This window comes from Mus musculus, chromosome 19, assembly GCF_000001635.26.
Source record: "Mus musculus strain C57BL/6J chromosome 19, GRCm38.p6 C57BL/6J".
Taxonomy (NCBI): domain Eukaryota; kingdom Metazoa; phylum Chordata; class Mammalia; order Rodentia; family Muridae; genus Mus; species Mus musculus.
In genome coordinates, this window is record NC_000085.6 from 5,649,386 (window position 1) to 5,664,198 (window position 14,813).

The following is a 14,813-nucleotide window of genomic DNA, read 5'->3' on the forward strand; positions in this document are numbered from 1 at the left end:
GGCCTGCAGTGGCCTCTGGTGACCCCCGGAAGCCTTCTTTTAGTCCTTCCCACACTCCCTGAATGACCTCACCATGTTAATGGTTCATCCATCCTAAATCTTTGTCTTTAGCCCAGACTTCTGTCCCCTGGGCGCTAGCCATTGGACAGTTCTACTCTGATGTCTCCCAAACTCACCCTGTTCCAAGTGACCACAGTCAACCCAGGCTGTTCCTCCTCCTTCCTCTCGGTCTCAGCTGTTACCCTCCAGTGGCTCCAGCCGGAAACATCGTCACCACTGTGGATACTACCTCTTCTCCCTTACCAGCAATGTGCAACCAGTCTTTCACAAGGTCCTCCCTCCAGGACGGCTGCTACAGCTTCCTTCGGCACTAGTCTGCCTATTTGCAACCAAAAAGCTGACACCTAGACCTTCCTTACCACTCTCTCTTTAAACATCTGTCAACCACAGAGTCAGATCCCAAGGGCCTGAAGACACCTGCCCAGTGACCCGGGCCTTCCCTCCCACCTTCCTCACTGCCCCGTGAGGCTGCTCACCACCGCCCCTATGATGATTAGGCTTCGCTGTCAACTCGAATCCTTGTGAGGGGTTCCAAAGTGGTTTAACCAATGGAAGATTATGAGTGGCATCATTCCTTAGAGCCCCATAGTGAGTAAAAAAGAGAGAGAGAGAGAGAGAGAGAGAGAGAGAGAGTGCGAGCTGGGTGTAGTGGCGCACGCCTTTAATCCCAGCACTTGGGAGGCAGAGGCAGGAGGATTTCGAGGCCAGCCTGGTCTACAGAGTGAGTTCCAGGGCAGCCAGGGCTGCACAGGAGAAACCCTGTCTTGAAAAAACAAACAAGAAAGAGAGAGAGAGAGAGAGAGAGAGAGAGGGAGAGAGAGAGAGAGAGAGAGAGAGAGAAAAGAGAGAGACTGAAAATAACTAAGCCCCAGCAAGGATTTTTCTGCTCCCAGACTGGATACAATGTATCTGCTCCCACCAGCAGGTACCGGATCCCCTGAACCAGAGCCAAAATTCTTACGTGAGTTTTGTTTGTTTTGTTGGTCTGTATTTTATCCCAGTAATAAGAAAATATGTTCAACCAGGAAAAGCTAGGCCACATGGAGGAACCACTGCTCCGGGATCCCTAGTGGATCCCTAGTGGACCTTGCATGACCCTTTCTGACCCAGCTTAAGGCTCTGTAACCCTGATTCCTTCGAGTACCTCAAATTCGGCCCAGTGGCTCCTAGAGTGTTTCTCCTGGAATACCTGTGACATCTGCTGGTGAACTCAACTTTCAAAACTCAGTCCTTTTATTAGCCTCCTCAGAGAAGGCTTCCTTGTGCTCATGGCCCCACTGTTACTCAGCCATGTTTATCCTGTCCTCTCTCAGGGTCTGGGCTTCAGCAGAGGCAGCCCTGGGGAGAGGCTGATGAGGCACTGGCTGGGGCCTGCAACAGGTGATCCATCCAGTGGTAGTCAATGATGCTCTGAAGCTCAGCTTAGCAGGGCCTATTTGGGAATTCCATACTGCATGGCCAGAGCCCACCCCTGGTTGTCCTGCTCTGCAGGCTCGAAGTGTTCCCTCTCCTGCTCCAAACAGACAGGCATGAAGCGTGGCCACCTGCTTTCCAAGAGAACCCAATAAATGAAGGGGAGCCAAGGGGTGTTCTATCCTCAGAGCCTCTGCTTGGTGCCAGATTAACACTAAGTCAATGTCCCCCCTGGGACCTGTCCTACTGCTCCTAGGAGCTTGATATGACCTTGGAAAGGGGGATGACTCCCCCTCCTCTGTATCTTGAACACACAAACACAAATAGAGTTGTTTGCTTCTTCTTGTTGTTTCTTTTTTTTAAACTCTGATGTCTCCTTTTCTTTACAGGATATTTACAAACAGGGACAGGCATTAGCCACCAAATGGGCTGGGAAGAGGGGGCAGTGCTAAGACGCGCCTCAGCGCAGGGAAGAAGTCCTGAGGAAGGGCACTAGTATGACCCAGTTGCTCTGAGGGGCCAGGCAGTTCCAAGCAGGTCCAGATTCAGATTGGAACTCAGGCCAGGTCAGTAGTGGGTGCACCCAGATGCTTAGAGGCCAGGAGCAGGCGGGTGGCGGCACTCTCGGACTCTGCCAGCAGCCTCTGGTTGTTGTGTCTGAGGCTCCGAACCTCCTCCTCCAAGGCTGCCCTGTCCGCCTTCTCCTAGGTTGAAGAATGGTAGTCAGAGCCCTTGCCAGGGGCAGCCCTGTGCGCCCCCGTCAGGCTCTCTCCTCACCCTCTGCAGGTCCTCCTGGAGCTTCCAGAGCATGGACTCTAGGTGAGAGACCTTTTCTGACAGGCTCCCGGGTTCTGGCCTGAGGACATGGGGTCAGAACTCAGCGGAAGCAGTGCAGGCTCCCAGACACTCCTGACTGATAATGAACCCAACCCTGTCTTCTGAGACTTAGGTATCTGTGGATGCAGAGCCTAGATAGCGTTCAACTGCAATGGGCAGGCAGGGAAGGACACACACACAAGAGTGGGTATGTGAGGGCAGAAAACTTACTCAGAATCACACTTTAAAGCTTCCTTGGGGTCTCCGCTCTCTGAGATGGGTTGTCCTATAGGAGAGAGAGAGACTGTGGGCAGGTCTGAAGGGATAAACATCCTCCTGGCTCCTCCCCTCTGGGCCCTTGCGGCCTCACCCTCCCGGGACAGTGACTCCAGAATTGTGTTGCAAGTGGAGGCGATCTCTGAGATGGACTGCCACTCATCCTCCAGGGTCTCACTGCCAGCTTCCGACATAACTGCAGGTCAAAGGAGAAAGGCTTAGGGAGGGTGGGGCTGGGGGGAGGGAGGGGCTGGAACGGGGGGGAGGGGCTGTCTTCTCCTCCTGCCCTATTCCCTGGCTCCAGACTCACTCTTACTGATGGAATTCCGCAGAGACAAGGTTCTGGGCAGGATGGAGGCCCTCAGTTCTGGGCCTGAGTCACTGGTGTCTTCATGGCTACTGGGGCTTCCTGACTGGTCCTGGGGACAAAAGTGAACAGCAAGGCTGTAGCATCCAATGTCACCTCTGCAATGAATCTCCAGAGCTCTGTTTGTTTCTGCTTACCTGGGAAGGGGGTGTTTCTCTGTCAGTACCAGGTGCAGATGGGTTGGCAGTGGTGACAAGGAGGAGGTCTGGAGTGGTGTTGGGCAGGACTGGAGCCTCATCGGACAGGGAGCTAAGGAGGGTAGGGGTGACTCAGAACGGAGAGCTGCTTTTCCAGAGCTGTGCTTTCAGGTCCTAAAAGGCTGGCCCAGTGAGTGTACCTTCCAGATGACAGGGAGTTGTGGCTGCGCAGGAACTCTGTCCTCTCCTCAGTCAGATCCCCAGGCCCCGGAGGACTGCTGCTGTCTTTCAGGCAAAAATGTAGCAGCTGCTTGGTGGGAGGCAATATGACCAACTTCCCAGTTTCATCCTGTACTGGCTCTGGACCCCCCCGCCGGCTGGGTTCCTTCAGAGAGAGCATATAGAGCTCCGAAAAGCTCCTGGAGGGTGGGGGTGGGGCAGCATCAGGTAGGACCCTCCATCCCCTCCACAGCATCCACCCCATCCCAGCCACTGCCAGAGACATCCAAAAGGAAGAGAGCTCCAGGCATCCTGACTCTACAGCAGACAAATATCACTGTTAACTTTGTATCCATGGCTGCCCATGTATCCTAAGCAGGCCACTCTCTCTGTTTTCTGTCAAACATACATAAGAGTATTTACAGTGGAAACAATGTAATATAAATCGCTTAGCATCCACAGTGCACTGCCTGGAGCCATCCAGCCCATGCTTCTCTTTGTTTTTTATTAGCACACATGCCAGTCTTTGAAACTCCTATCTGCTAAGAATAGTTTTTAGAGATCTTGAACTATTTATTGATGTGTATATGTGTATTTACGTGGGGAGGGGGCAGGCACATGTGAATGCAACACCTGTGGAGACCAGAAGAGGGTGTGAGACCCCTGGATCTGAAGTTACATACAGGCTGTCACAGAGCACCGTGTGGGTGCTAGGAATCCAACTCAGGTCCTCTGCAAGAGCAGCAAATGCTCTTAATGGCTGAGCCACTTCTCTGGCCTTAGTTCTTAGATGTTTAAATAATTTAAAAGGTATTAATAGAGTACTTCATGGCATGTAAAAATTACACAGTCTGAGCATAATGTGTTTCTACTTGGATTTTTTTTTTTGACCTTACATTGGGTTTACCCCTTCACAAGACAAGGAGCATCCACATCAAATCCTAAAATTCCAGCTCCATAGTTTTAGTAGATGCTGGCACACATTCATTTTCCTACAAAAGAGTCGAGTGACTGTGGCAGAATAGTGGCTCCAAAAGTCTAAAAGTATTTACTATTAGGGGTTCTATGGGGAAAGTTTGCCTATATTGGGTTTAGAATAGGAAGTGGTCAATTAGTGTGTACTTGGTGTGGAGGAGCTAATACATTGAAATAATAGAAGGAGCTATTTAACCTTTAGAGAGGGAAAGCACGAGCTTAAACAGTTTCAAGTCTAGATGAATACCGTACGATTCAGAGCATGCTGATGCTAACACGGGAGGCACAGAATGGGCCAGCCGCTGAGTCCTCCTACCCACCCCCCACAACCCCCACCCCGGTGCCCTGACCTTCGCGGCCGGCCGCTCTCGTCTGGGGGTAGGACCGTGACGCAGACCTTGGGCGCAGAGCGCAGCATCTGGGCAGCAGCTTCGGGACCCAGCTTGGGCAGCGTCTGGCCGCAGACTCGCAGCAAACGAGCTCCAGGCCGAAGCCCCGTGGTCTCCGCAAACGTGAAGCGCTCCACGTGCGTGATGAAGCCTTCTGCATCCACCTCGAAGCCCAGGCGACCTTGGCCATCTCTGGGCAGCGCTAGTTCTCTGGTCTCACACCCGCGGCTCACCAGCTGCAAGGAAAGGCTGGGTGAGAGTGGCCCTTGGGGCGTGGCTTCACAGAGGCCCCGCCCTGGTCCCGCCCCTGCCTCGATCGATTTAACCCGGCATGCCCCAGGAGCCCTAGCGACCTACCTGATAGTTGTGTATTCGAATTGGAGACTCTGAGAGTCACCTGTGCAAGTACCTTTTCCCCGCCCCACCACAGCAGCCTAACGGAGTTTCCAATAGGCTCCGCCCCCGATACGCACCCGACCAGGGGACCTTAGTTTTTGACACTGCCTCACCTGCAGACGTGCCACGACTTCGCCCACGGCTTGCCCTGGGGCCCCGTCGAGCCGCAGCGTGATCGCCTCCCCGCGCCCGTGGTACAGATCGAGTTGGTGCTCTGAGAAGGTCCAGGCCAATACGTCGCGACAGGCACAATTGAAGACCACGCGGCCGTCGCGAGGTGCCACCAGCACCAGTGTCTCTGCTGAGATGCCCAACAAGCAGGGCACCTCGGCGTCCTCCGGACCGCTCGTTTCAGCTCCCGCTGCGACCCGCGCCCCTGGAGCCGCGCGTACGCCCCACATCAGCGCACCCGCCGCCTGTAGCTCCGCGCCTGGGCTCCGAGGGGTTGCCCGGCGCCTACCCCCCAGAGATGGCAGGCCAAACCGCGAAGCCGAGTCCAGCGAAGTAGTGGTCACTTCATTAGTAGCCAGGTCCTGCAGGTACTGTTGGCGTGTGCGTGTAGCCATGGCGTGGAACTGGCGTGCATGACCAGCCGCTTGCTCACCATTGAGTGCCTTAGCCAACAGAAAGGCCCGGAAATCGGCATTGGCTGCAAAGGGGCCTCCGCCTTCTGGCAGCGCAGGACCGAAGGCAGGAGTGTCCTGGGTGCGGCTCACTGCCACCCTGCGTGGAGGAAGGCTGTAGTGAGGGAACGAGGGGCGGAAGGGGGCGAGGAATGTGTCCAATCATCGGTGCCCATGACCTGAGTTCACCCTAGCACCCACCTGTATGAGGTGTGTGGGGTGCAGGGAGCATGCGCACGCACCACCAAGAAAACGTGCTGGAAGTGAGAGCGGATTGTCGTAGGGCAGAAGGGCTTGCTACCGGGCTCCTGGAACACGATGGTCACAATATCGTTGCCGATATGACGCTTCCTCAGGAGCTGGGGGTTAAAGGTAGGCAAATGAGAGGTGAGCTTTGTGCCCCCCCCCGCCCCAGTCCCTCATTTAGGCATGGCAAAGGTGTCAGTGGTTCCCCACCTGCACCTTATAAAGGCCCGAGGAGGGTATTTGCGAAGGTGGTACAGCCAGGGGTGGGGGAGATGGGTGTTGTTAGGTTCAGCAGAGCTCAGACCACCGTTCTGATATTAAGCACTCAAGTAACACCCGCCACTGCTTCCCGAAAGTCTTTGGCCTGGCCCAGCTCCTCACACACCTGTTGCTGGTTATTAGGCGTGTAAGGCAGCATCGTGGACACGTGAAACATGATCTCATGGTCTTGGTAGGTGGTGTAGAGTGAGTGTGTGCCCGTGGAATCCGCTGTAGCCAGACAATTGGGGACACAAAGAGAACATGGGGAGTGTGGGTGACTTCAATGAGTCTTAAATTTACTTCTATGTCCCAGCCACCAGCTATTGCTTAGGCCACGAAGACCAAGAGCCCCATCCTTGGTAAATTCCCTCCCCTCTCCTATAGACTACGGCCCCACACCAGGGTGAAGGGGAATCAGTATAGGGGTGCTGAGATAGAACGAATCCAGAAATAAGACTTAGAGGGAAGCAGAGCACTAGATTGCTGTGGGCAGCTCAGCCCCCATTCTCAGCCCCAGCCACCACAGACTAAGGAACACTGATAAAGTTCTGCCCTGCATCTCCAGTCCCTTGGGGGCGGGGGACGCTCACTTTTGGTATCCAGCTGGGCCCGGTAACTTTCAAAGCCTTTGAGTCGCACCACATCACCCAGCAAGGTAAGGAACTGCATAAAGGCTGCTCCGGCCTCCTGGTTGTTGTACATCTCTTCCTCAGAGCCCTGGCCTGCGCGGCAGTACAGGATGCCCACCTTGCGTTGGAAGCTCAGCTGAGGGGGTCATGGACAACAGAAGACAAAGGCTTCAGTACCCTGGCAGCCCACCCTGTAGAGAATGGGAAGAGCTGGCCTTTGGGGCTGGGCTGCCCTGGTAGGAACTCTGAGCCATTTGGGCATCTTTGCCCATCAAGTGCGTTCTACCTGCCCTCTCCTGTGCTCGTGAGAGCAGGGAGGTCACAGGGAAGAGGCAGAGGATTTAATGACTTCTCCAGCAACAAAAGAGATAACTCCCAGAAAGGACCCTATACACCAGTGGGTTCTCAGCCTATAGTTGTGACCCTTCTGAGGGTCTAACGGCCCATTCACAGGGGTCGCATGCAGCAGAGACCCTGTGTGTCAGGTGTTTATGGTACAATTCCTAAGGGTAGCAGAATTACAGTTATGAAGTGGCAATGAAAATAATTTTTGATCAGGGTCACCACACCATGAGGAGCTGTGGGAAAGGGCACTAGGAAGGCTGAGATCCCCTGCCAAGCATGGTGCCCATGTTCCCGTCCCCCTCAGCTCAAGGCTCCAGTGTGCTGGCACCCCAGCCCTCTGAGGTTTGGAGTCATTTCTGTCCCCTTCCTGTTTGTCTTTTTGATAGGCTATAGTACATAGGCCAGGCTGTACTTAAACTCATATATAGCTAAGACTGGCCTTGAATTCCTGATCATTTTGCCTGTATCTCCCAAATATTGGAATTCTAGACACGTACCTGCATTTTTTGTTTGTTTGAAACAAGGTTGCTGGAGAGATGGCTCAGTGGTTAAGAGCATTGACTGCTCTTCCAGAGGTTCCTGAGTTCAATTCCCAGCAACCACATGGTGGCTCACATCCATCTGTAATGGGGATCCTATGCCCTCTTATGGTGTGTCTGAAGACAGCTACAGTGTGCTCATATACATGAAATAATTAAATCTTAGAAAGGGAGGGAGGGAGGGAGGGAGGGAGGGAGGGAGAGAGAGAGAGAGAGAGAGAGAGAGAGAGAGAGAGAGAGAGAGAGAGAAAGAAAGAAAGAAAGAAAGAAAGAAAGAAATGTGGTCTTGCTATATATCCCAGGCTGGCTTTGAACTCACTGCAATCCTCCTGTCTCAGCTGCCTAATATGGGGATTACAGGCATAAACCACTATGCCTGGCTTTTCTGCACATTCCTCTCCTAGTGTTTTCCAGTTGCAGACAGATATGCCCTACTGACCCCACTGAAGTAATCGCATGCCCCAGTCCGCAGCTCTCACCTCCCTCCTTCACAGCTAGCCTCTGTGGCTGAGGGCTTCCTAGCATGCCTGAGGTCCTGGCTTCGGTGCCTCAGGGGAGGGGCGTGTATGTATATGTGGGGTCTTGCAAACCACAAAACCCACAGAAAACCACAACTCCCCTTATAGACCACATATATATGGCCTTATCCTGGCACTCTTGGAACTGTTGGCCCTAATACTGGGGGACAACAAGAACCTCATCTTCCTTGGAACTCTGCCTATGCTTCCCTGCATATTTTGTCTTTTCTCCCCCACAGCTGCTTCCAGCTCAGACCCTTTCCCCAAACTCCAGGTCTGGTTCACCAGCTGCCAGGGGCCTCTGCCTCCGTGCTAGGACTAAAGACATGCACCGCTACACCTGGCCACATCTTGACCCCTCAGTTACTATGTCTCTGCCTCTATCTCTCCTCCAGAGTCCCTGGGACCCACAACATAACACAACTCCCAGGGGCCCAGAAGCTGGGGATCTCGCCCTTCTTCACCTTTGTGACCCCTTTTCAGTGGGTCACAAAGTGTGAGCCACCTCATGATTACCTGTAACCACCCTGACCACCATGTCTAATCTGAACAACAACCACAGCTTTGGGCCCATTTTCTGTCCAGCCTACGTCCCATGTGTGCCTCTCAGATCTGTCTGTCCTGAATCCCTCTGTGCCTCTCAATAGCTACAAGACAAAAAAAAAAAAAAAAAAAAAAAGCCTCCCCATACAAGTCCCACAAGCCCTCCACCCACACAGAGCATCATGCGGCATGCAGAGATCTCTCTAAATCATTATTGTAAGAGCCTTCTCAATCCTGCCTGCCCAGAAAACAGGCTCATGCTGGTCTGGGGGCTTGTATGTTTTCCAGTGTGAAACTTTGGGTGCTGTCAGTACCCTCTGTGTGGCCTCTAGCCCCCCCCCCCCCCATCCTCCAGTCACGGAATCCTGCAGCTCCTGTATTTTATCAGGGGCTCTCTGCCCACACTCAGGGACAGCATTTCATCCGCAGCGGTTTCAGCATCTGGTCTAGGCCTGATACTATGAAGGGATGAGATGTATTTGTTCAATGACCACTGGAATAAACAACACAGAGGAGAGCCAGGGCCAGTGGGCAACTCTCAGCACAAGGTACAGGACTTCCAACTAGCTCAAGAGTCCTGAGGTGGAACAGGAAGCTCTAGGAAGCTTCCCATGTGGGGAGGAGACCAAATGGGCTGGGGGAAGAAAAAAAAAAATAAAGACAAAAAATGGTGAGGAAGCTGTGTAGCAACAGGGCCAGCCATACTGTAAAGATGCCTAAGAATTGCCTTAAGCTTTTCTGTTTTTGTTTTTGTTTTTTTTTTTGTTTTGTTTTGTTTTGTCTTGTTTTTTGAGACAGGATTTCTCTGTGTAGCCCTGGCTGTCCTGGAACTCACTTTGTAGACCAGGCTGGCCTCGAACTCAGAAATCCACCTGCCTCTGCCTCCCAAGTGCTGGGATTAAAGGCGTGTGCCACCATGTCCAGCTTTCTGTTTGTTTTTTAATGCAGAGCCTGAGCAGGCCAGGCTGCAGCCCCAGATTCTGCATTCCTAACATGCTGTGGCTGCTTTATAAGCCTGGTTAATCAAACAAGTCTCCGGTGACCCTGGATCCTTCTCTCGGAAAGGCTGGAGGTGGATCAGCTCTCCTGAGGTCCCGTCAGATCAGGTCAGGGTTAGGGAAGCTAGCTAGTTAGGGAGATGAAGGTCAGCCCCATCTCCCCGGGATGCTGCGCCCTCCTTCCTCCCAGCCACTCACCACTTGCTCATCCAGAGTAAGCAGCGTGCGGGGCACCTTGGGAGAGGCTGAACCCAGGCGCAGGCAGGTGGGGCTCAGCCGTGGAGCCACATGTTCCAGAAGCTTCCTCGGAGATAGGCCCCTCGGGGGGCCGGGAGGCAGTGCGTCCTCCGAGATGGTGCCACGGAGGGTCCGGAGCTAAGGATAGGATGTAGAGACATTCAGTTTTTGTATAGGCTGTGGTGGAGGAAACCTGCCTCCTGAGCCTGTAATCCCAGCCCACCTGCGTGGTCCGCACGATGACCCGGTAGCTGTGTAGGGTGCCCCCTCCGCTGCCCTCTTTCTCCTCCCGTCGCAGGCTCACGGCCACCGGACCCAGCGCCTCATCCAGCCCAAAGAAGTTCTGGTGTTCTGTGGGGGTGGGGGTGGGGGGTCGTTGGTTGGTCGGTCGGTGGCCTTTCAGTCAAACCCACAGACCACCCTATCCCTTCTTGACTACGCCCACCACAGAAGTACCACCCTAGGTATTCTCTCACCAAGCGCTGAACCTGGGAGTTCACTCCCACCCCAGTTTGCAGTCCCACCCACGGTTACACCTTGTCCCAGGACCAGGGAACAAATGTCTAAGTCCTCCTAGGTTAAATGCTGCCCTGGCTCCACCAAAGCTTAGGTTCTCCCATTCAAGACACGGAAGCTGCTTTTCCTGCTAATGATGAGAACAGGGTTTCATCACACAGATATGGAAATAGGAAATCGCTCACTGGCCTCCTGGAGGGTTATGAAGATGAGCCAGAGGGAAGGGCACTCCCTGACTTCAGGTGTGACACCAGGGCTTGGCCTTAAAGAGGTGGTCAGAGTTGAGCCAACAGAGCCCAATTCAGCTCCTGCCCCTTTTTTACAGGGAAGGCCAGCCCATGAGCCTCCCACTGTATAGAATGTAGACCGCAGGGACCTCCGACCCAGATCCTCTCCTGGCTCTCCCAGGCTCGCCTGCCCCTTACCTTTGCCATAGAAGTACTTGCGGTAGTAGCCTGCACCCAGATCTGCGTGCTCCAGGCTGTAAGCTGTGGTCCGGGTCTGTGGCTCCTCCAGGACGGACACAGCCGCATTAGGCAGTGCAGGGGGCACAGGTGGGGATATTGGCCCACCCAGCCCTAGCTCACCCTCACCACCAAGCTCGCTCACAAAGCCAGGTGCCCCGAGCAGTAGATCTGAGGTGGTAGTCTGGCCCTCAGCTAAGGTCCCAGAGTTTGCCTCTATATGGCTGCCTGTCCCCCGAGGTCGTGGAGCCCAGTCAAAGAGCAAGCTCTGCACATCATAGTGAGCAAACCACCGGGGTTCCAGCACTGGCGGGAAGGTGGGCTCTGGCTCTTCTGCTGGCAACCCTAGCAGTGCCAGTGGGTCAGTGAAGAGCCGAGTAGGGGTTGCAGCAGGGCGGCTGGCATCCTCGTGGCTGTGGGCACGGGCACGGGGGCTGGCTGGTGTAGGGGGCCGGACTTCACCAGCATCACTGCCACTGCGCAAGAGTGGGCCCCGAGCTGGCCTCGGCTCAAAGGTATGTGGTGTCAGTGGGGGCCGGGCAGGTTGGCGAAGCTTACGGGCAAAGAGGTCATCGGTAGGTGCAGGGGCCATGCCCCGCCGAGGGCTCCCCACACCGCCGGCCCACATGGGCGTGCTCTGTGGGCCTGACTCTCTGGGGGCCGGGCCGCATTGGTGGGCACGGGTCCTTGGTGCCCAGCCAGAAGGCTGAGGCTTCAGTGGTTCCTGCACTGCAGGAGGAGGGGGCTGTTCAGATGGGCCTGGGGAGAAAACAGGAACTCAGGCCCCCAGCCCAGTCTTCCACCACCCCATTTAGCTTCCGGCCCCCTCCGGGACCATCAAAGCTGCTTCCGCTTTCCTGGCCACTTCCTTGTCTGCCTGGGGCTGAAGTTTCCAGCCCCCATCCCAGGCTTAGGTCAAGGCTGGGAGCTGAACTGGGATGCTTTGCCTCTCGGGGTGCTAGTGACTGGGTCTAGTGGGCACCGGGGCCTCCCAGTTCTCCCCTGTACACCTTGGCTGTGGAACTAGGCTCAAAGTGAGGGTTGCCACCAAATTCTGGACAGTTTTCACCAGGACGGAAATCAAAGCAGTCACTGGTGTCTGAGTCTTGCCCACTTGACAAAGGGAGGACGTCCTGTCCCCAGAGACCTTCCTCCCTGGTACCTCCCACTTCCTCCAGGGTCCCCAAAGAGCTGAGCACCCAAGGCCTAGACTCAGTGCCCTCAATTCCCGCAGTCTCAATACCTCAAGGACACAGGAGCTCCTGGGGCAGCTGCTGCAGGACAGAAGCAGTGGTGAGAGGACTTCCTATAACACAGGAAGTGGCCCCAACTCAGCCCAGCCCCCTGCTTGGCTCCTATATCCTGAGGAAGGTGCTAGGGTCACAACAGCTCAGTCATGGGACCCAAGACACCTAAGTCTAAAGGACAAGACTAATACTAACCTCTTGCAGGTCACTATGCCCACTCCCAGGGGTGAGAGAGGCTAATCCCAACAGGACCCTGTGGATGTCTGTTTACCTGGCCTCACATGCATGGACAGGGAGGTCTGAACCCAGTGAGACAGGTCACAGTGAGGCCCAGTTAAGAAGATGAGCTTGCCTGAATTAGTTCCATGTTCAAACTAGAATTTGAACCTTGTCTCTGAATCTCGAAGGCAGTAGTTCTCAACCTTCTTAACTCTGTGACGCTTTAATACAGTTCCTAATGCGGTGGTGACCTCACAGCCAGAAAATTATTTTCATTGCTACTTCACCACTGTAATTTTGCTGCCCTTAAGAATCATAACATGAGCCGGGCAGTGTTGGCACACGCCTTTAATCCTAGCACTCGGGGAGGCAGAGGCAGGCAGATTTCGAGTTCAAGGCCAGCCTGGTCTACAGAGTGAGTTCCAGGATAGCCAGGGCTACACAGAGAAACCCTGTCTTGAAAAACAAAAAGAAGAAGAAGAAGAAGATAAATATCTCAAGTGTGACCCCTGTGAAAGGACTGCTCGACCCTCAAAGGGGTCCCAGCACACAGGTTGAGAACTGCTGCTTCTGGACTTGTCAGAGCTGCACCTGCCTACTCTGCCCGTGTGCGTAGGAGTAAGGCAGCCTTGTGAGGGGAGACGGGAGAGGCTCAAGGTCTCACAGGATGTAAGGCTGAAACACCCAAGGCCCCAGGGACCTACTAAGTGCGGAAATGTGGTGAAGCTACACTAGGCAGGTGCAAAAGGTGTGAGAAGGCCGAGCCTACCTCGGCGTGAGCTAGGAATGGAGCCAACAGCTGGGGCAGGGGCAGGCCTCCATTAGTACTTTTTTTTGCATCATCCAGTGGCATCAAGGGGGCCAGGCTGGGAGGGGACAGGGAGCAGCTCCACGGTGCCCCTCAGCTGGGTCTCCAGAACCAAACAAGAGCAGACCTCCTCAGGGTCTTCCTGTCTGTCTGTCTGTCTTCTAGGATAAGCTCTGATGCTGCACTTCATGAGTTCTTTGAAGACTCCTTGGAAACTGAAAGGTGAAGCCAACTATGTCCGTGTGTGAACTGTGCAGGCCCCAGGTCCATAGACCAAGCTGTGGGCACAGACTGAGGCCGCAGTGCCGGGAGGAGCCCTGGGAATGTGTGCAGCCCAGTCCAGGAGCTCCCTCTTGTTCTGGCCCTGCCTTAAGGGGTGTACTTGGGCTCTGCCCCCCACCCCTCATCTTCACACAAGGTCCATTGAGGCCAGGACATTCCTTGCAGCCTGTGTCACTGAGGGGGGAAAAGGGGGGTGCCCCGCCCCCACAGATCCGGAAGGCCTGGCTGCCCCAGGAGGAGGCGCTGGATGCTTCCCAGCACATCTGGAGGTCGTGACCCTATTTCTGTTGCCAGGGAGTGCTGCAGATGTTTCCTCCCAGGCCAGACTCAGGATTGCAAAGGCTGGGAAAGAGGTCACACTGGGAAAAGGGGAGCCCCAGAATAGGGGGAGCCCCACACACTCAGCAGCAGGAGCAGCTGCCAGCATTGCTGAGAAAAGTCCAGAACCAATGAATCCACTCAGTGGAGCTCTGAATCTGCTCATGCAGAGGAGGGAGTGGGAGCTGCCAGCAGGAGACAGAACACTGGACGTGCTGACTCGGGGCTGGACTGGGGCAGGAGGTTGGGTGGGGTACGTGTAGCGAAAGCAGCCAATAGTCCCGTTCCTCCCCACACTACAAGGGTTCACGTCCAGGCTACTTTGTTGGGTATCCAGCCCGAACCTGGTGCCTCCCGATCCCTGATCCCGCCAGTACCTCTCGGGCTCAAGCTGGCCACCGCTGCCTTCCGCACCAAGGTCCCGCTGCCTGCTCACACCGCTCCCGGCGCCTCCGCTCCGCCTGGGGGCGGGGCCAGGATGGAGGCGGTACGTAGTGGAGGGGCGGGACTACCCGGGAGCTGTCTAAGGCGGGAAGCACAGTGGGTGGGGACCTCCGACAGGAACCTAGGCAGCCCCGGACAGCCTGAAGTTCTCTGTCCCAGCCTTCAGCTGCTCTTTTAACTCCCGGTCCTAGCCCAGTCAGTGACTTCACCGAGAAATGGGAACAAATGTACCTGCCTTCCAGACCAATTGGAGCGCTAGAGGCCACTTAGTGTCCTGCTGTGGCTCAGCAGACAGCAGGTATTAGGGCCAGAAACTATTTCACTCTTTAAGGGCTGGGCCAAGCTAGATAACTGATCTACACAGGCTACCATTTATGCAATGGCGAACACCATTAAATCCAGCACTCTGAAGGCAGAGGCAGGTGGATCTGAGGTCAAGGCCAGCCTGATGTACATAGGGAGTACATAGTAAGCCCCTGTCTCAAAAACGAAATAGAATCCTTTCTATTCACCTGTTATTTTCTTTAA

General features: G+C 54.8%; 1 protein-coding gene across 6 annotated transcripts; it reads right to left on the reverse strand.

Moving 5' to 3' along the window:
• Positions 1-1,799: 1,799 nt before the first annotated feature.
• Positions 1,800-14,337, reverse strand: Sipa1 (signal-induced proliferation associated gene 1). Of its 6 annotated transcripts, NM_001164481.1 has the most exons (18): positions 14,219-14,322; positions 13,203-13,456; positions 12,211-12,241; positions 10,929-11,726; positions 10,211-10,338; positions 9,949-10,125; positions 6,769-6,943; positions 6,303-6,406; positions 5,873-6,030; positions 5,162-5,771; positions 4,614-4,888; positions 3,270-3,488; positions 3,070-3,181; positions 2,876-2,984; positions 2,660-2,761; positions 2,521-2,575; positions 2,251-2,329; positions 1,800-2,177 (listed from the first exon to the last, which is right to left on the reverse strand). In NM_001164481.1, the coding sequence occupies exons 4-18, from the start codon at positions 11,593-11,595 to the stop codon at positions 2,031-2,033; spliced, it is 3,117 nt and encodes a 1,038-aa protein (NP_001157953.1). In that variant the 5' UTR covers positions 11,596-11,726; positions 12,211-12,241; positions 13,203-13,456; positions 14,219-14,322; the 3' UTR covers positions 1,800-2,030. The 6 variants fall into 6 exon arrangements, with proteins under 6 accessions (NP_001157953.1, NP_001157952.1, NP_035509.4 ...); NM_001164480.1 differs by lacking the exon at positions 13,203-13,456; NM_011379.4 differs by lacking the exon at positions 12,211-12,241.
• Between the last annotated feature and the right edge of the window lie 476 nt (positions 14,338-14,813).

Coding starts and splice junctions, on each gene's coding strand:
- Sipa1 (NM_001164482.1), bottom strand. CDS start 11,595: ATGTGGGCCGGCGGTGTGGGGAGCCCTCGGCGGGGCATGGCCCCTGCA. Junction 5,772..5,872: donor ACCCCACACACCTCATACAG/GTGGGTGCTAGG, acceptor TCCTCCACGCAG/GGTGGCAGTGAGCCGCACCC. Junction 2,178..2,250: donor TCCAGGAGGACCTGCAGAGG/GTGAGGAGAGAG, acceptor TCTTCAACCTAG/GAGAAGGCGGACAGGGCAGC.